This window comes from Vollenhovia emeryi, unplaced genomic scaffold (genome assembly GCF_000949405.1).
Source record: "Vollenhovia emeryi isolate VEMERY1.0 unplaced genomic scaffold, V.emery_V1.0 DF939291.1, whole genome shotgun sequence".
Lineage (NCBI taxonomy): Eukaryota > Metazoa > Arthropoda > Insecta > Hymenoptera > Formicidae > Vollenhovia > Vollenhovia emeryi.
In genome coordinates this window covers 212,995-233,700 of record NW_011967075.1, presented here as the reverse complement: position 1 = coordinate 233,700, position 20,706 = coordinate 212,995, and the positions used below count along the sequence as shown (strand labels likewise).

The 20,706-nt window shown below is 41.2% G+C and overlaps 4 protein-coding genes across 9 annotated transcripts; 1 reads left to right on the top strand and 3 right to left on the bottom strand.

Moving 5' to 3' along the window:
- Window positions 1–687: 687 nt before the first annotated feature.
- LOC105559088 (polypeptide N-acetylgalactosaminyltransferase 1) lies at window positions 688–5,353 on the bottom strand. Of its 2 annotated transcripts, none has more exons than XM_012007144.1 (10): window positions 5,051–5,353; window positions 4,564–4,981; window positions 3,303–3,491; window positions 3,018–3,184; window positions 2,595–2,769; window positions 2,121–2,451; window positions 1,569–1,754; window positions 1,257–1,493; window positions 1,024–1,167; window positions 688–951 (listed from the first exon to the last, which is right to left on the bottom strand). In XM_012007144.1, exons 2-10 carry the CDS (start codon window positions 4,767–4,769, stop codon window positions 802–804), a joined length of 1,785 nt encoding a protein of 594 aa, XP_011862534.1. In that variant the 5' UTR covers window positions 4,770–4,981; window positions 5,051–5,353; the 3' UTR covers window positions 688–801. The 2 variants fall into 2 exon arrangements, with proteins under 2 accessions (XP_011862534.1, XP_011862533.1); XM_012007143.1 differs by having other exon boundaries at window positions 1,257–1,505; window positions 5,051–5,349.
- Window positions 5,354–7,010: 1,657 nt separating this feature from the next.
- Window positions 7,011–11,037, bottom strand: LOC105559087 (facilitated trehalose transporter Tret1-like). 5 transcript variants are annotated; one of them, XM_012007139.1, is made up of 6 exons: window positions 10,617–11,037; window positions 9,830–9,942; window positions 9,398–9,467; window positions 8,965–9,100; window positions 8,075–8,565; window positions 7,011–8,002 (listed from the first exon to the last, which is right to left on the bottom strand). In XM_012007139.1, the coding sequence occupies exons 2-6, from the start codon at window positions 9,907–9,909 to the stop codon at window positions 7,178–7,180; spliced, it is 1,602 nt and encodes a 533-aa protein (XP_011862529.1). In that variant the 5' UTR covers window positions 9,910–9,942; window positions 10,617–11,037; the 3' UTR covers window positions 7,011–7,177. The 5 variants fall into 5 exon arrangements, with proteins under 5 accessions (XP_011862529.1, XP_011862531.1, XP_011862528.1 ...); XM_012007141.1 differs by lacking the exon at window positions 10,617–11,037 and adding an exon at window positions 10,383–10,610; XM_012007138.1 differs by lacking the exon at window positions 10,617–11,037 and adding an exon at window positions 10,398–10,610.
- A 450-nt stretch (window positions 11,038–11,487) lies between these two features.
- On the top strand, window positions 11,488–15,370 carry LOC105559084 (ribosomal protein S6 kinase delta-1). The gene is made up of 6 exons (XM_012007136.1): window positions 11,488–12,015; window positions 12,160–13,248; window positions 13,384–13,517; window positions 13,598–14,717; window positions 14,799–14,894; window positions 15,120–15,370. Exons 1-6 carry the CDS (start codon window positions 11,920–11,922, stop codon window positions 15,222–15,224), a joined length of 2,640 nt encoding a protein of 879 aa, XP_011862526.1. The 5' UTR covers window positions 11,488–11,919; the 3' UTR covers window positions 15,225–15,370.
- LOC105559085 (structural maintenance of chromosomes protein 2) lies at window positions 15,278–20,583 on the bottom strand. The gene is made up of 8 exons (XM_012007137.1): window positions 19,921–20,583; window positions 19,183–19,605; window positions 18,823–19,101; window positions 17,749–18,522; window positions 17,074–17,661; window positions 16,260–16,881; window positions 15,942–16,195; window positions 15,278–15,725 (listed from the first exon to the last, which is right to left on the bottom strand). Exons 1-8 carry the CDS (start codon window positions 20,086–20,088, stop codon window positions 15,300–15,302), a joined length of 3,534 nt encoding a protein of 1,177 aa, XP_011862527.1. The 5' UTR covers window positions 20,089–20,583; the 3' UTR covers window positions 15,278–15,299.
- Between the last annotated feature and the right edge of the window lie 123 nt (window positions 20,584–20,706).

Below are 20,706 nucleotides of genomic sequence, written 5' to 3'. Positions count from 1 at the left end.
GGTTATACTGTGGCGGAGCATTAGTAAATTAGAGTCCAGCGACCAATTTGGTCGTGTTTCTCGAACATTTTTCCGTGTCAGTTCGGTCTCCTTATCTCTATTCTTCATGGGTCTTACATACAGGTCCCTCAACTCATATGGAGGGGGTAGGTCGAATTTCCAAGCCAAAAATCGTTCGTCTCTTGGCCACGAGAGGCGCTGCGATTCTGTGGGCAGCGGTGGTGGGACAGAGACACAGATATAGAAACCGTGATTTCTATACTGTGTCTCTGTCCTACTACCGCTGCCTACAGAGTCGCGGCGCCTCTCGTGGCCAAGAGACGAACGATTTGTGGCTTAAAAATTCGACCTACCCCCACCACCAAAATTTGGCTGAGTTGAAGGACCTATATGTAAGACCTACAGTCGGAAGCCTGTTTCCGCGCGTTCATTCGCTTAGACGTAATAATTAATAACTCAATAACTATTGTGGATTTTGCATCATGGTATCTGATTTTTCTCTTCAGCTTGCCCTAATCTATCTACATATTTCGGTTGAGAACAAACTTATCAGACACCCTGTGTAAGAACGGATTATGAATATCGGCCTTAGTCCTTTATTCTTTCACATTTGTGTTTATCACATTTGTGCCATACGAATTTTATTAATATATAGTAGTATTGTGAAAAAATTCTCTGACAACAAATATAACAACTACCTCTTTGCTAACAATTCGAATGTTTTTGCAAAAAGGATAAAAAACTTTATTTCTCAATATACAACCAACAGAGTACACGTCCAATTGACGAATGCACGATATGCTATGCAGATAGCATTTTATTAGAGTAGAAGTCAAATTTCCAGAATTGATCTGGTACATTAGTACAGCGAGTCGCTTGTACGTTCTCGTCGTTATGCAGTTTAGTACCGTCGAGGCAGAGGCCAGTTTCGACGTGTATTATCCTACCGTCCTGTAAAAATACATTTTTTAATCACTTGTGAATTATACAACAACACGCATTAATATCGGACATTAGTGCAACCTTCGTCAACACCCATTCCTTTCCACCCTTTTCGCTGTTGCAGTCAGACATTTGAATTTGCGCGTATGGTTTTGAATCGACGTCCAATATTCTCCCACACGTTTCTTCTCTCCGTAACTCACCAGACTTGCTCAATGAAAAGAACTAAATTATCCGAAGACAACAAATATTTAAATTTAAACTCGAGTATGAATAACAACATTGATGTAATCTATATATCGGTATTTGCATACCTGACTCGGATACAATTTGGTGTGACAATTATATAAACCTAAATTGTACGGTTTGTCCTCCTCATGTTGCAGATTATCTAAACATAGTCGTCTATTGCGCAATCTGATACGGCCGTAAGCTATCGCATTTTCATCGGGGATGAATTTTTCCGGGTAAATGTTGTTGAGATACCATTTGAAACTTTTACATCTGAGCTTTCGTCTCAACTCCAAACGTTTGCTTATGTCACCGATGAGCTTCGAATTGTTCTGCGGGTGTTATTTATCAAATGCACAAATACAAAAGGATCTCATGATCACACAGCATCTTACCTTGAATTCGCTGCGATGAAGTAGAAATAATCTTTTGTATTCGTCCATCCATACAAATGCTAAACGAGCAGTATTTATCCCGTGAGTATCTTTATCGTTTGGAAATTTGTACGGATGAAAGTTCCGGAATATGTGGCCAACGCGAGAGCAAGGAATGATCTCCAACGTGCCGCCGCATTGCCAAATCTGTCGAAGAATATTAACTTATAAAAAAAAATCATTTAATCAATGTAAAGTTTTTAAGTAGAGGAAAGTCCCCTATTATGAGATAGGCTCTTAATATGAAATAGTGGAGATTCTGCTAAATTAATAGGCGTTATCTGTTGGTTCCACCATGAATTTATTGCCCTTGGAGTGAAATCTGTTTAGTGGAAAATTGATTGTTGAATCGTGTAATTGTTGCGAAAAAAGATTTGTAATTGAATTTGGACATTGCAAACCTGCTATCTCGTATTAGAATCCTATCTCATAATAGAGAACTTTCTTCTATACATGCTTGTTATAAACCTGTGTCATAACTTTACTAAACGTACTTGAAAAGATTCTACTCACTCGGAAGGATATCTCCAAGTTTTCACCTCCCCAACCATCCATCTTGTCATCATAGCTACCGAGTTCCCAAAAATATCTTTTATCAATAGCAAATAGACCGCCTGCCATGGTAGGAGACCTAGTTGGTGATATAGGAGACGGACGCGACTCAATCTCGTGTTTCTGAATATTTATCCACGTGAAATGCCCCGACCATGTAAAACCACCAACTTGAAAGAAAAACGCTTCGTTATCGTGGAAGTATTCTAGTGTCTCCTCGGAAATGTTATCGATTATTGGCATTAGTACAGCACTTTTATTATCCTTTATTCGCTGTAGCAGAGGTTGCAACCTGCATTACGTTAAAATGCATGTATTAATAAAATTGTCGTTCTCTTCAAAGTTATTTCAATATTTAGGATACAGAAAATCTCAGGTAAAAAAAATAGTATCTTCTAATTAAAATTGATATCAGATCTTTAACAACTTAAGTACCAGTCTTTAATAACTTCACAATGTGCGTCCAGGAAGACGAGAACATCACCTAGAGCATTTCTAGCCCCGTGCAGACGAGCACGTATCAATCCTTGTCTATATGGTAATCTCATTAGCTTTACTTTGGTAGGTAAACGCGTCGAGAGATAATAATCTAATTGTCCCTGAAGTTCGTCTACAAATTAACATACAATCAGAAAATACGTCTTACATCAATTATTTAACACATTGCAATGAAATGCCAATTAAATGATTATATCACTTTTATGCGTTATTTTCTCTTGCGTAACGATTATTTTGTAAAAAGAGTATTTAATAGCATTGCTAGACTTAGAATAAGGTGTACTACACAATTTTAGTGGCATAAAGACATCTGAGAAACCCGTATGTCGATATACATATTAATTACATTAATTTTAATACCTTCCTCGCTGTGATCGTCTACTAAGATAATCTCTTTTAACAGACTTGGCGGAGAACCCTTCAAGACACTGTGCACCGTGCGTAACAGAACGCTCCAGGGTTCGTTATAAAAAATAATTATTATACTAGCGCTCGGTAAAAATCTGTCGTACGTAACATTTGCGCACCTAGAATCAGGAAAGATCACGTTTAGAGATACACGAGAGAAAGGGATAGTCTACATATGTGTATTGCACTTGTATGAAACTGATATCTCTTCAAATGCTATGCGTATTAAAATCTTACAGCGGGTTGCGTACATCTGGTAATTTTCTGGTCAACGATATCTTATTCGAGAGGACAACGTTCAACGCTTTCTTCGCGAGTGCCGCCTCGCCTAGAACCTTGTCCCTTCCGTACAGATAAGCGGCCTCTCCATCGTCCCCGAGCCCGAGTACAACGTCGCGCTCAAACTTGGATATCTGCTGCTCGTACCTAAAATATTACTACGGTCTGACATCGTATTAGTATGATAATATCATTTAGTATTGTATCAGCCCAGGGCTCAATTCTGTACACGCTTATCGAGAACTGTCGGGGTCGTTACTGATGTACAGGCTTTCTCACCGTACGTGAGCGACAACTTTACAAGATTTGTATCATAAATTTCTAAGTTACATGACATTGCTTGAGTGAATTTTTTTCATGTAGACAATGTAAACTGTGTAAAATAACGTTAAAAATTGCCAAGTTACATGCATATACATATGTGTACGCGCAATAATGGCATAATAAAAAATTGTGTTTAAAGCATGCAACATAAATATTGTAAACTACACGAAGAATGAAATATAAAGGAAGTCTTCCACTTGGACAAACCACCTTCCACAGATTACTCATCATTGACATAAGGTTTGTTCTCGCGTTACTCGCACTTGTTGCACTTGAAAAACTTGGTTTCCCTTCTCTCCAACGCCAATGTGTATTTATCTCTCCTTAAAGTGCAGGGATTTTAAGCAACGCGAACGAGCCTATAGACGACACGTTTACATTATTTACACGTAGACTATGAAGACTCCGGTCGTAGACGTAGACTATCGTAGTTTACGGATAAATGACCAGCCCTGCGACACTGACAGTTCTCGGTAGGTGGCACAGAATACAACCCCCGGCGTATTATCTTAACGAAAGGCGAGTTTGCTTATTGCCACCGGTAATGATTAAAAATTTAGACGGGAAACTTGTCGTCAACCCAACTGGCTAGTTACTTTATTAGTTTATTACACAACGTTTCGACCCTATTTTTGGGGGGGTCCTTTTCAAGTGGTACCAAGCCAGTCATCGTCGTCGAATAAGACAGAGTCGAATTATAAAATATACGCATACGTGCGAGCACTGTGGTTGCCGGGCTCGAGTGCTCGGGCAGCGATAAACCAACAAAATAGCCCGCCAGCTGGGTCGACTATAAGTTTCCCGACTCAAGTATTATTTCCACCAAGAGGCCGGCAATTGACGTAAGATTCGTGTAGGACAAACCGCAGTCGACGAGAGTAACAGACAGATTTACCTCTCCACCTGTAATCTCCGTAACGCGACGTCCACGTCCTTCTGCCGCGGCGAGCTGTTGCCGTCCCTCGGGCTCGGCGGCCGCTCTCTGTAGGCCCTGGGGCTGTCATTGGCGCGAAAGATCTGCCTGGCGACGATCAGAATGCCGACTATGTACAGCGCGCAAAGTGACAGCTTCACCAGAGACCTGCGGCGGGCGGGCAGCATCTTTTCAGGAGTACACCGTCGGGCGCGCCGTCAGAACGTAGCATCCTGACGGGCCGGCTACCGTACAATCGGCATGCCAGCTGTTCCGCGCGGTTGTCGTCGGCAGGGGACAATCGGCCAGCTGCGTCGGAGGTTATGGCGGGGGCGAAAACACTTGTCGGATGCGCGTGCCGTCGGCCGCCGTGTCTGCCTCGCTCATACCACGTGCGCGTCTGCAACAGGTGAATCAAGGTCTCAGCGTGGAGAACGTGGTCGCCGCGACCCGCCTCGCGCGTACATACATTCGGGAAAACGTTCGCGCTAACGCGCGGTGGTAAACGCCACGTATGCCGTGGACGTGCAACGCAATGCGAGCCGGATACGCTCGCTCGTTACGAACGTTGGGAAAAAGGACGAGAGAGAGAAAGAAAGAAAGAGAAAGAGAGAGCCAGGAAAAATTGAAGTGTGTATCAGTGCCCGGTAATGGAACTGCTCCAACCGGTTGTACAATTAAATGTACGCATGTCTGTGTCTGTCGCTCTCCTTCTCTCCCTCTTTTTTGACTCCGCAGAATCCGGGTGGGTGACATCAACCCAGGCGACAGCGGAGCTCTCGCGACGCGAGACACAGGCCCGGTGTTCATAGTCCGTTCTTATATTTAAGATCATCTTAAGTATACTCCTAATGTTTGTTTTTTTTACCAATCGCAGAGCCGTATTAGCCTCTTTAAGACAACGCTTAGGTTGACATTGAAATAAGAACCGACTACGAATACCGGCCAAAATCTGGGGGTCAATTCTCTGTGTCTTAAGCCCGCTGCAGACGATGCTATTTTTCCTGTTGGATTGCTTGCAATCTAATAAATTACTATCATTGCACCACTCAGCACTCAGGATTTCTAGTAATTTACTAAATCGCAAGCAATCCAGCAGGAAAAATAGCATCGTCTGCAGCGAGCTTTACACGTATAGTGAAAATGCCAAAAGCGAGTAGCTCCGTCTCTTTCTAACTGTCCCCTTGGAAAAGAGATAAAGCCGCTCATTTTTAGCGTCTTCGCTACATCGTGAGACACAGATTGATGATGCCCCGGGGGTCAATTCTGTACCTTACACCGTAGTGAGAAAATGCTAAAAGTGAATGGCCACGTCTCTTTCTAACCGTCCCCTTCGAAAGAGACGAAGCCGCTCACTTTCAGCATTTATCATCTCGCGCTATGGCGAATATGCTAAAAGCGAATGCTTTGTCTATTTCTAACCGTCCCCTTAGAAAGAGACAAAGCCGTTTACTTTTTGCAATTTCACTATATCGTAAGATACAGTATTGATGCCCTGTATCTTACGCTACACTGAAAATGCTAAAAGTGATAGCTTTTGGCCTCTTTCTAACCGCCCTGCTCTTAGAGCCAAAGTCGCTCACTTTTAGCATTTTCGCTATATCGTAAGATCAGACAGAATCGACCGCTTGCCGCCGGCAAACCGTAGCGGCGGCCTCACCGCGGAAATCGCGCGGAATCAGCCACTTCGTAATCGTTTCAACGATACATAAATAAGCCAACGGTTACGAAAGCGCTTTGCATGTAGATTGACGACAATCTGCAGCGATTCGTCTGCTCGCGTCTGTCGACGAGCTGCCGGCGCGTCGCTAACGTTTTGCCAAGTTCTCTTGTATTGTAGAGATAAACGAGAAATTTTGTCAATACTTTTTACATTTTAAGATAAAAGAGCCTTCTAAATGTATGTACGTGTAAGCTAAGTTTGCACTTACAGCTAATTCTATGCAACAGTGAACGCGTTAAAACGAAAGTACTGTAACTAGAGAGAGAGTGTGTCCCAGGACTATTGGGTTGTTTTTCAATGGCGGATTCTTCGGCTGAACGCCTCTAATCCGAAGTCGAGTTTTCCTCAGCCGAAATGTCGAGGTGGATCATTATTTGTTGCAATTTTCTTACGTTTTGTATTTTTTTCACCAAGTCTAAAATTCGAATTAAATTCCCTCTGAAGTCTGTAAAAGAACGCAACTTCGTTGTTACCCATTTGTCTCTTTCAGATTTAACTTGCGAAAGACTCTTCCTCGATTGTTCGTAATTTGAAAATTATTCGTATAATCAATATACGAGATTTTGATCGACGAAAACTCGATACCTGGTTCGGCCGAAGAATCTATCGTTAACGGGACATCCGATAGCGTTGAAACATCTCCATAAATAAATTACCGATACTTGCCAGCATAAGGGAGAGCAATTACAATGTTCTAAATGCAACATTATTCTACCAATTACATTTCTTCCAATTTATTATTGTCAAGATCGAGACATTCAAATGTCTCCTGTACATGTTATTAACCGCCTCACCTCCCCCCCGACAGTCCCCTTTGCAAATACTACGCCATGCAGCACGCACACAAGTAAAACCAAAGTGAAAGCGGCAAAATCAGGGATTTCTAGAGTTAACATCGCGCGTCCTCCCCCCTCCCGCGGAGGAGAAGAATCTCTCGATGTCGGAAAGCGACTTGCCCAGAGTTTCGGGCAGGAAAAAGTATACAAAAGCTGTACCAGCGAGAGAGCTGAAGCTAAAAAAGAAAAAGATGCCCTCGATGCTCATGCTTTTCACAACGTACGGATAGCTCTTTATAACAGCAAACATCATTATGTAAGCGAGAGAAACCAAGAGGCCCCCGCCGATACCACGTACGGACACGGGCAACAGTTCCCCGATCAATGTCCACGGTATGACTGTGAACCCGAGCGAACTGGTGCAGATGTACGATAAGACGAAGAACAGCAGCAGCCACTTCTGGCCCGCAACTGTCTCCTCCGTGTTATCGTTCTCATCGTAGCGCACCGCAAAATGCAGGTACATTCCGGAGAGAAGCATAGAAATGGCCATTCCAATCCCGCTCAAGATGCAGAGGACTCTCCTGCCGTATCTTCTACTACAAAAAACGGTTATTATACTCATAATGAATCGAATGATACCCAGCATAACGAGCGCGCCGTGCTCGTTCAGACTCGTGCCGAATGTCCCGCCCATTTCGCGGAAGACGGAGATGGCGTAAAATATGACCACGTAGGAGCCGGACAGTTGTTGCAGCAACAAAAGTAGGAAGAGTATCAGCAAGGGTTTACAGGCCGCCGGGGACGTGAATACGTGGTAATAATTTTTTAAGGACACTAGGACACTTTTCGCCGCCTCGTCGCTCGCCGCGTTCTTCCTCCCGCAGGTCTCCATGATCCGCGAATACTCTTCCTCGTAAATCTAGAAAACGTTTGTCCATTGGCGACTCTGAAATGCATGCTGTAACAGACGCTGCGTAACGTCGTAACTCACCGCTTGCCTCCTGTTAAGCCGCCTCAAGCTGCGCTTCATTCTGCAAATTCGTTCCTCGTTAAACATGCCACTTGGGAAACACACGAGCCAGTAGGGACTCTCAGGCACCAAGTAAAGTATTAGGAAAATGCAACACTCTAATGCGAGGAAAATTATAGCCATCTTGCGCCAGTCCAGCATTACGGCCAGACAGCAGGGTATCAATATGCCCAGCGACACGAACACGGAGTTAAGGCACAGAAGCATCGGCCTGACTTGCGGATGCGCGAGTTCCGATATGTAGACCAGGCCGACGGTTGTCAGGCCCGCTGCGATTCCGGCTACGGCTCGAGCCGCGTAAATAGTAACTAAGGAGCTGGCGAATATCAACGAAGTCCACGATATCGCCGCGGGCACGCAGGACAATAAACAAACTACTTTGCGCCCAAACTTATCCATCAGAGGCCCAGCAATGAGAGATCCTACTGGCAACGTTATTGTAACTAGACTCGCTGTAGGACAAAATAAATGCGAAATAATATAACATAACTGCGATTCTAATTTTCTATAGACTACTACTACGCAGCGCAAGACCGCGCAACACCATGAACTGGCACTGTGCTAGCTTTCTGAACGTCTACTGCATCCTCTAGTCTAACAAACTGCTTCCATAATGCCCGTTCTACACCCAGGGATGATCCTACTTGTGGCTCATCCGAGTGAGTAAATGTACGGACAAAGATCGTCGTATTGAGACCGTTTATGGACTGGGGTGCCATACAAAAACCATAGTTAGTACGACGGTCATACCAAAATGCCCGTGTAAGCTTCTCCACTCGGCGGAGCCACAGGTAGGATCATCCCTAGGTGTAGAATGGGCGTAAGCAAAATGTAAACTCGTAAAAACTGACCGATCCAAGATCCTTCACTCTCGGTCACTCTCATATCAGCAGCGTCCGATTCTAATCCGTCTAACAAGATGGTGCTGTAAGCCATGTTTATACCAGCCTTTATGGTTATACAATGAATTATACAGCTGGCGATAATCTAAAAGATTACACAGGCAATAGTTACCCATTTTAAACAAATACATTAGTCAATCATCCATGTCGCAATTTATGGCATTCAGAAAAATTGTGCCTGTACACCGAGGGGTAAACCGCCGACCAAAATCATGTACACCAACGTCTACTAATGCCCGGTGGGCTTATTTTAATGCCTCAGCAAGGCCTGAAGCCCAAAAAATGCCCAGTGATGCCCAGTGATGCCGCAAACGTACACCACAATGCCCTCGGCGGTTTACCCCTCGCTGTACACTCACGTGTGGAGACATTGAGAACCGACCTGCGGCATTACGTCTGCCATTGTAATTTTCTCCTTTGAACTTCTATCGGCGATCCGTGGAAGGAAGTTGCTGCAAAAAAAATTTGTTCACTTTTAAAACCAAACAAAGGAGCAAATGGGATTAAGTTCATCCAAACTCAAAGGTCCATATTCCAAATCCTCTTTTATCAATAAAAGCTAATGAGTCACTAAGAGTAGGCGCTTTTATCGACAAAAGGGGGATTCAGAATACGGGTCAGAAAATGCAAATTTCTTTGCGTGGACTTTCATCGAAACTTTTGAATTGTACATTGAAAGAGATAATATATCCCATACAGCACCAAAGCTTTCAGAAAACATTTCAGAAAACATTGTTGCAATGCTTCTGAAATGCTTCTGAAAGCTTTGGTACTGTATGGGATACTTGTGTCGCGCAACCTCCTTTTACTTTACCTGACTTCATTGCAAAGCCTCTCATCGCGTTCCGCGTCTGTGAGCGTCTTTACTTCAGCAATTTCTTCTACTTTAGTCATGTCAGACAATAATCCTAAAACTTGCAAGTATCTCTGAAAATAAAACAGCAGGTAGTTTAAAACGGTAAACATAATACATGTCTAATCGCACTTTGCACGACGCATACACTTTAAAAGCAATAAAATATAAACCGAAGCAGTAAAATATAAACCAAAGCAGTAAAATATAAACAGTTTGCGATGATTAACAAATGTATTGGTATAAAATAGGTAACTATTACCTGTGTAGAAATAAAATGACATCATTGTACGTTCAAAGACAATTATTGTTATATTAGAATTGTATATTGAAATCAAGGATTAAAACGTATCGCTCTTAAATTGGTTAAACCAATAATTCGTAAGTCTTATTAGAAATTTCATCGAATGGTTACGTACAGCGACATAATAAATGCGCGTGGAACCGTGGAGTAATCGCGAATGTATACATTTGCATATTTTACAACTACGATAGCGATCTTAAAGAAAACAACCTTAAGCTTACTGACCGATTCCAATTGATTTCGATGTTATCGCGATATGAGAAAAGTTTATACATTTATTTATGCCGACATTTGTATCATAAAAGATGTACAAATACGAAAAGTCTTCGTAAATATAACATGTTCACGCGTGTTTGCATTACACGCCGATTCGAGTCGATGTTTTATACACGAATGTTTTCTGAACCACTCTTTAAAGTAAAAAAATCTTCTTTCTTTACTCACTGTTCACATTTGTCACGTGATCACGTGATCATGTTAGAATGGAAAGAGCCAACACAATCATGAATCGCCTCCTGAAAAGAGCTGCCCCGCACCAGCGTCGGCGTATCAGTGGCCAGCAGTGACCAGAGAACTACCAGAGAGAATCTGGAATTTTTTTTTGTAAAATCCTTCGGCGCACTAACGCCAACTGAGAAGGTGGGATGTAAACTACGTAGCCACATCCACTTTTCAGCGTAAGCTGGAATTTTTCTTAATATACGCCGATACGACGCAAAATTATATAATGCCTGGCCGAATTTCTGCTCGGTTAAGTTTTCGACTTGCCTGCAACATCCCTGAGATCTAAGCAGCTGCCCTCTTGTGCCATTCAGTGAACTAAAGTTGCAGTCGGTAATCCATCTCTCATGGTAAAAGGGCCCGGACCCTGTATAAGGCGATTCAGAACAAATGTTCTTGAATTTGTTCTTGAAATGTATTCGGGACTTAATTTTGACACGACTCCTTTCGCTCAAAGCTTAGTTTCTGAATTGTAAAAACATACGTTGAGAAATTTATACCGATAATCGATAATGTCTACGCTCTTCGATTATTCGCGCTTTTGGAGCATCCAATTATTACGATATTATAGTCGCGAAAATTTATCTAACAATAAAGCCCGCTGCAGACGATGCTATTTTTCCTGCTGGATTGCTTGCGATTTAGTAAATTACTAGGAATCCTGAGTGCTGAATGGTGCAACGATAGTAATTTATTAGATTGCAAGCAATCCAGCAGGAAAAATAGCATCGTCTGCAGCGGGCTTAAGTCCGGTCGTCTTCAATCGCAGCTCGTCGATGCTGAACCGCGTGACAGCGTCTAGTGTCGCGCAGCTGCACGCATGCGCGAGATTCTTTGATATGACACCGAGTATGACACAGATGCCTGAGTCCTGACAATCCTGAGTATCCTGACATATCAGTGCATATCAGTCTCGAAAGATCCACAAGCGAGGGCTGACGAACTGTTATTTGTTCCCATGTGAAAAAGTACACGCTCGGTCTCGCTTCCGTTTCGGGCAAGATGTAATGACACGACACCGGGATAGTATGCGCGTGAAGACGCGCAACAACGTAAAATGACATACACGATTTCACACGGACCTTGACGAAAATCGGCGTCAGCTCTGCGAGCGCGACACATATGATGAAACATGGGAGCAAACAAATACTACATTACGTTAATTTACGTCTTGCACAATGATAACGGAGGAATCTCAGTATTATTGAATTAAGGAAACCCCCCGTCGACCAATATGAGATAAGTGATGGCACCTGCGAGAGACAAGTGGATCAGACGTTTTATAATCACCGAGACGAAACGGCACAAGAAGGGCTTTACAATTTACAGAGTCACGTCTATGGTACGACACACGCTCGACGTTATCGCATTCTCCTTGCCGGTGAGAAATGATTCGTCGATCGACGTCGATCGACGAATCATTTCTCACTGGGTTCTGGATCTCGATGTTGAGTTTCCTATTCTTCTTTTTCTTTTTCTCTTTCAGATATTTCTGAAATCCTCTCACGAGGAGGTGTCGAAGGTGTCCGTGTGGAAGCGTTACAATGACTTCAAGAAGCTCCACTCGGAGCTCGGTCACTTGCACAAGCGTTCGGGAACGAAGGAGAACTTCCCGGCGTTCCCCAAGTCGAAGTACTTCGGCAGATTCGAGGCCGAGGTTGTGGAGGAGAGGAAGAGATATGCGCTCAAGTTTCTCGAATTTGTAGGACGGTACGCGTACTTATACTCGAGCGATACCTTTATTACGTTCTTCGAGACCAGTCACGTGGATAATCACGCCAATGATTGCGCGCATTCCCTCAGCTCAGACACGTCCGAGGACGACCGTGTTGTCGCCTACGGCGACAACTCCGCGCTTGCGAATGACAACGTGGTGCAGAGCGCTCTGCAGGTACCGCTGAGAGCGTCGCACAATGCACCGACAAACCCACGCTCCGTGTTGTCGAGCGTTGCCTGCAAGAAGGAAATCACGGTGTACCGGAGAACCGGATCTCAGGATAGTATTAAGTCGCAGAATGCCCACAGGGAGGAACAAGGCTGCAGAACGGCCAAGTTGCATACGCAGGCGGCTGCCGTTAAACATCATGACGCTCATCAAAGCAAAGGCTTTGATAAAAGTGACGTATCAGGATTTGATAGTCTGAACAATAATATCACTAAACCTATTTCGAATTACGATGCACAGTCTGCGATACTGCGCGAGGAAGCGAATGTTCCCCAAGCGCAGGCGGACTCCACGCAGTATCTCTTGATAGCCGCTGCTCATATAAGCGCGGCCTTCAAGCACGAGTCTATAGCGGAGTACGGGGAAGCTTTCACACAGTACAAACTGGGAATATCGTGTCTGATAGACGGTGTACAGTTTGACGCGGACAGTACGAGGATACCAGGCATAAAGGACAAAATATCTAAGTACTTAGCACGAGCCGAACAATTGTACAACAAGCATTTAAATTGCAATATCTCAGTAGTGAACAAACCGATATCGGAGCTTCAGTATTATAAGGTGCTTAAGATAATGGGGTCCGTGATGCTCGTAACGGATACGCGTGCAAATTGTAACAGAATAATCAAGGTACGAGAACTTGGTTACACGTTTATGAATTTATTGTGAATAAAAGACGTTGATGTAAACGAATGTTTTGCGATAGCGATTAAATGCGGCACAGATGGCTGGAGAAATTTTCTAACTTACGATTTGTAATTTCAGACTGTAGAAAAATCTTGTATCTATGAAGACAACATAAGCAATTATGTGTTACACAACCAAGTACCTTACATGGTGCACTTATACGCGTGTGTTGAAACTGAGACCTCGGTATTTTTAGTTCTGCAACACGCAAGGTACAGTACGATGAAGTTATTTGTAACATCTTGCACACAGTATCATTTACTTGCACTACATACGTTGTATCGTGTTACAGGTATGGAAGATTGTGGGACTTCGTGAACCAACGTTACAAAGTATCGGGCAGTTTGTGTGATGTGATTTCAAATCACACTTGCACAAGTAGAGATATCGGTAGAGAGGTCAATAGTAATAGTAATGAAACTATTCGCGGACCAAGGAAAGCAGATATAGTTACAGAAAACGGTACGGTACAAGACCGTCGATGCGAGTCGTATGTTCAAAGTGAGAACTACGTGGAGATGCCTACTACACAATTGTTAGAAAAGTCGCAGGAATTATTGCAATCTGTTAACGCGACTTTGAGGAGAAGCAACTCCATCGCAAATCGATTAAATAAATATAAGGAATTGAGGCACTCAGGAAGTATACCGTCGCTGAATGCTGTCACACAGATCTATCAGGAGTCTGATCTCGCTTTATCTAATGTTTATCGTAACAAGTCAAATCCTAATAATATCAATATAGATGGTACAGCCGCGGAGAATCCTTCGAAGAAAAGTTTCGTAGAGACTAAAGATCTGAAGGGCGATAATTCTTCATTGATGAACAATAAAAGTCCAAATGCGTCGGGAAACATTCGCGCGTCTGTATTAAATGCAAGTTGTACGGCTCGCGACTCACTCAAGAGCAACAAAATGGATAATTTGGTGCGTAACACCTCTACTTCGAAGATCATTTCGATGCAGAACGTCTCGAACAATAGTATAGCACACGTCTGTGAGAATAACAATACTGACAGCATATCCAATCAGATGAATTCATCAAACGTCAATTGTAGCACCGACGAAACGCAGTATCCGTATAAAGAGAATAACGTAGATGAGGAACAGGAGTTCTGGCGAGTACCGGAAGCTGTAGTTCGCTCGTGGGCAGCGGAGATTCTTTTAGCTTTAGAAGCCCTTCATCAGCAGAATATCCTGATCCTCGACTTCAAGCCCGATAATATTCTTCTAAACGACGCGGAACATATCCGACTTACCTACACCATACCGCGGCGCAATCTTGAACTGTCTAAACTGGAGTATCCGTATTCGTCACCCGAGTCTGTAATGTTTTCTCCGACTATTCCCGTTACATCCGCCACAGACGTTTGGAGTTTCGGAGTTATTTTGTACGAGCTACTTACTGGCACAGTATGTAAAACTGGATATTAATTATGAAAAAAAAATTATGTGTCTTAACAATAGTGAGTAAAGTTCAACTTTGCTTCGCAGATGTTTATTAGGAACCATCCAGGGTCGTTTCACTCACATTCCACTATTAACATTCCTAGCAGATTATCGGAAAGTGCAAGATCCCTACTATGTGGTGTAAGTTTACATTCTGCCGTAATTTTTTAACACTTTTACACTTGGCGCGAGACACTACTGTGTCTCGTGATATTAATTTCCCAATTAGACCTTTTCATCTTCAGATCTGTATTTTGTTTAATAAAATCTTATGTCGCTATCGGTATTTGCTATGCATTCGCGCGCGAGTGCATAACTGTAAAAAAGTGATAAATTATGATATTATCTATAAAATTATTGTTGCAGATGCTGAAATATTATCCAGAAGAACGACTGACAGTAAATGAAATGAAACATCACTTATTTTTTGCAGGAATTGATTGGTTGAATATGATCAATTCGCAAATTTAATGCTTATATTAAGGAATTCTATCAAATTAATTTTATATTTATTGTAGTAGTTATAGCATAAAACTTGTTATACAATTATTTGGATCTCGCTTTTTCACTTCTACTTATTGCCGACATACCATCAATAAATCGAGTTGTAAATAAAACATTAGCATTATTGAACATACCATTTTTTAACGACACAACAATAAACTGTGAATGTTTAAAGTGTCTTTTTAACATTGTACCTATATTTTCTGTGTGTGAAAGATCCAAGGCGGCATCTACCTCATCCAGGATATAAATCGGGGCGGGTTTATAAAGAAGCATAGCTAACACTAATGACAAAGCAACTAGGGATCTTTGACCACCAGACAATTCTCCTAACGATTCTTTCCAGATACCTGAGAATCCAACTTTTATTTCTAAACCGTCTGTTATCGTTTCCTTCTCCGGCGGTTGTAGCTTGGCATCAGCTCCCGGTAATAAAGTGCTAAATATGGAGCCAAAGTCCTTGTTCACCTGGCAAAATATAAAATATATTTCGGACATTTATATATTGCAGTTGCAATATTTCTATCGAATTTAAATCATAAAGTTTTGTTTATAATATATTAATCTTAAATGTCATTACTGCATAATACATACATATAATTCAACGTGTACAAAAGACAGCATGTTAAAAAAATTGTAATAGAATATTTGATATGAAACAAATTTTTTAAAGAAAAACTATACCTGTTTCCAAGCTTTAAGTAAGGTTTCTTTTTTCTTTTCATCCAAGTGCTTAATCGTCTCGAGAATTTTATTCTTGTCATTCTCGACTATTCTTTTCTTTTTTACCGTGTCGTTATATTGCTCTTCTTCCTTGTCAAGAAGATTGATTGCTCGTGTATTTATATTACGGCTTAATTTTTCACGCATTCCTTCTAAATAATGTACTTTTTGTTCCATCTCCTCTGGTTTGTTAACTTCAAAATCATATATACCACCTAAAAGCATATAACACACACATGATGGATCATTTAATCGAGCAATGCTTATTTTTGCACATACCTTTTTGTCCAAAGTAAGATTTCTCTTGATTAATCCATTCATATCTCTTTGTGAGTTCCAAAACTTTTTGCTTGCATTCCGTCGCACTTTTTTTTATATCATTAATTTCGTGGTTTAATTTTTTAATATCCAATTCCAGCTCGGTATTTTGTTTGATAATATTTTCCTTTTTCGTTATCAACTTCTGCATATCTTTGTTTTGCTGATTAATTGCATCTTTTTGCTTCTTAACATTATTTTGCAATTCTGTAACTTTATTTTTGGTTTCTTCCAATTGTTGCCGAAGAGTTTCTCCCTTTTCTTCTAACGTATTGTTTTCCTCGCTTGCCTGAAGCAATTGTTCATTACCAAGTTCAATGCTTTTCTTCAATTCCTTTATTTCCAATTCGAGCGTCTCTGATCCTTGTTCTCTCTTTTGCCACTCTTTGCGACTTTGTTCTGCTTTTTTCTTCGAGATAGTCAGTTGGTTCTCGGCGTCTTTTAACTGTTTTTCACGAATGTTCACTGCATCCTTTAACTGAATTTCTATGTCATTTGCACGTTTGGCACTATCCTTTTCTAAATTCTTTGCTGCAGCCATCCGTTGTGTAAGATCTTCAATAGCTACATTTAAAAGATCCATCTGAAAATGATTTAAATATGTATTTAAATATACACATATATGTATATGTAGATTGTATAACCAAAGGAAAAAATGGTTTTAAAGCTAGGCATCAGTTTACCTACATAAGCAAAAAGTCTTGCTTATTCTCATGTTGTTGACATCTAAATTATTAATATATATATATGAAATATTTACAGATTACATATCTACCTCTTCCTTGATTTTATGGTAACTTGTTTGTTGCAGATTCTGTCGTATCATATTAATTTCGTGAGTTAATAGATCATATTTCTGTTTCAACGACGCATATTTCTCCGCTGTCTGTGCAATATTTGACAAAGCAGTCTCTATGTTTTTTAAGAGCTGTTCCTTGTGATTCAGTTCATCCCGGGTTTCTTTCAATTCTTCCAGTTTTAATAAAATTGATCCAGATTTTGCTGCGGCACCGCCGGATAGCGTACCAACTGGGTCATAAAGATCGCCTTCTAAAGTAACGCACTTCTTCATAATCTTTTCATGGAAAGCTATTTTCTTGGCAGTGTCCATATCCTTGCATATAAATATTTGGCCAAATATCCAGGTCATCGCCGACGTAATCTCATTTGGAAAATCTACGAGAGATAAGGCGGGTTGAACGTTCTCTTTCCCAACCAATCTTTCTGCCAAACTGATTGTTTGCTGATCGATAGGTCTACCAGCCACTCGATTGAGTGGGATAATCGTAACTCGTTGCTGTAATTGCCCATGTTGGAGAAGTTTTTTGCTTGTAGAATCAGTATCAACTACCACATTGTAAAGCTGAAACACAATTAGATTCATGAAATAAACAAATTTTCACATGCGCGTGTGTACGTGTGTATGCGTATGTGTTGGTAAAACCGTTACCTTTCCGCCTGCGCAAACTTCCAAAGCGTATGCAGCTTTCTTGTCCTTCACATTAATCAAATTGCATACGATACCTTTCACGGATTTTGCATTAAAATTAGGTTCCGGTTTCTGATAATGGAATCCCGTGCGAGGATACCTCGACTCAAATTGATCTAGTTTCTCACGCAATGGCTTCATTTCTGCCAACAAACTACTTCTTTGGTTTTTCAAATCTTCCAAATGACCATCCTTGTAATTCAACTTTTGCATCTCATTCTCCAAATTCTTCAACTCCTTTTCCTTCTTTTCCAAGTCCATGTTATATTTCTTATATTCATTCCCAGTGTTATTCATGTCTTTCTGTTTTTTATTCAACTGTTGCCTATTATGAGTCAGTGTCATCTCGCATTGCTTAAGCTCGGTTTGCGCCTGCGCAACGTTTTGCTTGGCAGTTATCAGTTGTTGTTCCAATGTTGCATTCGTACCGTCTTCACTTTCCAGGAGGCCATCGGTGATCTTCTGGTATTTCTCTTGTGCCTCCAATACTGCCTCATTATCTTTCTGATACATTTCTTTCAAATTCTGGAAAAGTCCTCCAACTTTCTCCAATTCCTTCTCCTTTAGGACAAGCGCATTTTTATCATCTGTTATATTAATCTTTATTTGCTCCATTTTCTTTTTTACAGCTTTAACGTTTTCCTTATTACTGTTGACTTCAGCCGATAATTTAGATTGCTTTTTCTCATTTTCTTGCAGCTCTTGCTCTAAGGATTCCAACACGTTACCTTTTTCCTGTTAAAAAGTTATTTAATAGTAAATAGTAATATTTTTAATATCGTCCATGTTCAATACTACTTTTAAAGATTATATCATTATTACATTATATATAATTTCATGTATTTTTTATTAATAAAAACAACACTAATCAAATACACTGAAAATTGAATACAACCAATATATGACGATTGATAAATATAAATTGAAGACTATTTTTTTAAACTTCTGAAGCACATTGTATGCATATCATTAGAGACAATACAAGCTGTCTACATTATAGAGTTACTTAAAAACCAATAAAACAAGAAACTGTACCATTTCTTTTTCCTTCAGTAGTTTAGCATACTTTGTTTCTATGTTCTTAATTTCTTCTTCACCAGCAGCTATGCTCTCCAATTTTGAATCTATCTTATTTTGTACAATCGTGACACTCTCCTCCGTCTTCTGACTATTAGTTAAAGCAGTAACATACTTCCAGGCGAGATAAATTCGTCTGCTGTGCTCAAGTTCTCTCTCTATCCCTTGAAATTCTACATATCTTGTTCTTTCCTCCTTCAACTTGTTCAACCTTGGACCTATCTCTTCTTTCAAGATCTAAAATGCACATAGCGAATAGATATCAAGAAATTAAGACGTCGGTAAGCATCAAAGAATATCAATGAAAGAAAAACATACGTTATTTATCTCTTTTAATTTACTATCTTTTTTATCTATGGTGATCAGCGCCGATTGCTTCTTCTTCTCGTACATTTTTGTCCCCGCCGCTTCCTCGAGCATGGATAGAATCTCCGCCGGCTTCATATTCAATACCTTCGTTATTCTGCCTTGCATAATCAAGAAGTGCGGATTGTTCACGTTCAACTGAACAGAACAGAACAGATCCTGTACTCGTTTGTTTGGTACATTCGTCCCATTGATCATGTATTTATTTTTATCGCCGATGACAACTTGTCTTGTAATCACAATTTCTTCGTGTTGTTCGTAACCCATAGGGGATGACTCTCGGTCACGATTGTCGAAAGTTATCGTAACGCTAGCCTTCTTTATCCCCGCCTGACCTGACTTGTAAACCAAATCTTGCAGGGAAGTGGCGCGTACCTAGATTACATTAAATCAGTATTGTTTAATGCTGTTTAATTAGTTGAATAATTTAACTAGTTCCTTGCAATTTAAACGATAGATCGTTACGTATAAATTTAACATGAACAATCTAATATATAGCATGTTTTTTTATACAATAGTAACGTTGACAATGTAAACAAATCTTTCACGCGCGTCACAATAAAATAATAACATTTTTCTACTAAATACGTTTCTGGAATTGTAAGAATGAGGCTATGTTCAAATGCGTAATGTTTTAAAGAAATCTCTTACAAAATATAAAGTGCATGCGCGCGAATGAAGGGGATTTACCTGGCCGAGATTCGTGATGCCCAAAACGAAACATATCGCGTCCAAAATGTTGGACTTTCCACTACCGTTAAATCCCGTGATCGCGTTGAATTCCTTATCGAAACCGTTTATCTCGATTCGCTTGCCATACGACTTGAATCCTTCCAGTACCATTGACTTGATGTACATGTTGAATCAGTAGCAAAACGTCACGTTGGAATAGAAGCGGGTCAGCTTTGACATCAACAACGTTCCGATCAACGCCTCGGATTCAAACGTTTACGAACCTCGCAGGAAGCCAACCAAATATATTCCACCTACATAGGGATAACATAGGGAGAGTGAGTTGAAGTCGAAAACTACTGGCGAATTCGGTTGCGCCATGGACGTAAGAATATATGGACGGAGTGTAAGTTAGCGGGGGCCGAGCCAGAGCAGTGAGGGGAAAAGTAGTCATCACATATGGCGGCGACACTACCACGAGGCAGTGCTGTCCGAGCGACCGTGTCTGTGCGCACACGGACACGGTCGCTCGCTTGTGTGCGTCATCCCCTCCCTATGCGACCGTGCGATCTCTGCTAGTCATCACATATGGCCGCCACCCAATTTCCCCTCACCGCGCTCGCTTGGGTCCCCTCGTCCTAAATCCTACATTACGCTCCGTCCATACATATATTCTTACGTCCATGGGTTGCGCACTGAGTGCACACTAAAACCAATGGCACACGATACTATTTTTCCTACTGGATTGCTTACGAGAGCCAATCAGGATGCAGAATTTTCGATCAGGTGACTCAAAGCTGAATC

Coding starts and splice junctions, on each gene's coding strand:
- LOC105559085 (XM_012007137.1), bottom strand. CDS start 20,088: ATGTACATCAAGTCAATGGTACTGGAAGGATTCAAGTCGTATGGCAAG. Junction 18,523..18,822: donor TACTGAAGGAAAAAGAAATG/GTACAGTTTCTT, acceptor ACTTTTTAACAG/GAAAAAGGTAACGTGTTGGA. Junction 16,882..17,073: donor ACCATAAAATCAAGGAAGAG/GTAGATATGTAA, acceptor AATCATTTTCAG/ATGGATCTTTTAAATGTAGC.
- LOC105559087 (XM_012007139.1), bottom strand. CDS start 9,909: ATGACTAAAGTAGAAGAAATTGCTGAAGTAAAGACGCTCACAGACGCG. Junction 9,468..9,829: donor AGGCTTTGCAATGAAGTCAG/GTAAAGTAAAAG, acceptor TTTTTTTTGCAG/CAACTTCCTTCCACGGATCG. Junction 8,566..8,964: donor GAGTGAAGGATCTTGGATCG/GTCAGTTTTTAC, acceptor TTTGTCCTACAG/CGAGTCTAGTTACAATAACG.
- LOC105559088 (XM_012007143.1), bottom strand. CDS start 4,769: ATGCTGCCCGCCCGCCGCAGGTCTCTGGTGAAGCTGTCACTTTGCGCG. Junction 2,452..2,594: donor TGTGAAGTTATTAAAGACTG/GTACTTAAGTTG, acceptor AACGTAATGCAG/GTTGCAACCTCTGCTACAGC. Junction 952..1,023: donor AGGAATGGGTGTTGACGAAG/GTTGCACTAATG, acceptor GTATTTTTACAG/GACGGTAGGATAATACACGT.
- LOC105559084 (XM_012007136.1), top strand. CDS start 11,920: ATGGCACCTGCGAGAGACAAGTGGATCAGACGTTTTATAATCACCGAG. Junction 13,518..13,597: donor TTAGTTCTGCAACACGCAAG/GTACAGTACGAT, acceptor ATCGTGTTACAG/GTATGGAAGATTGTGGGACT. Junction 14,895..15,119: donor CAAGATCCCTACTATGTGGT/GTAAGTTTACAT, acceptor TTATTGTTGCAG/ATGCTGAAATATTATCCAGA.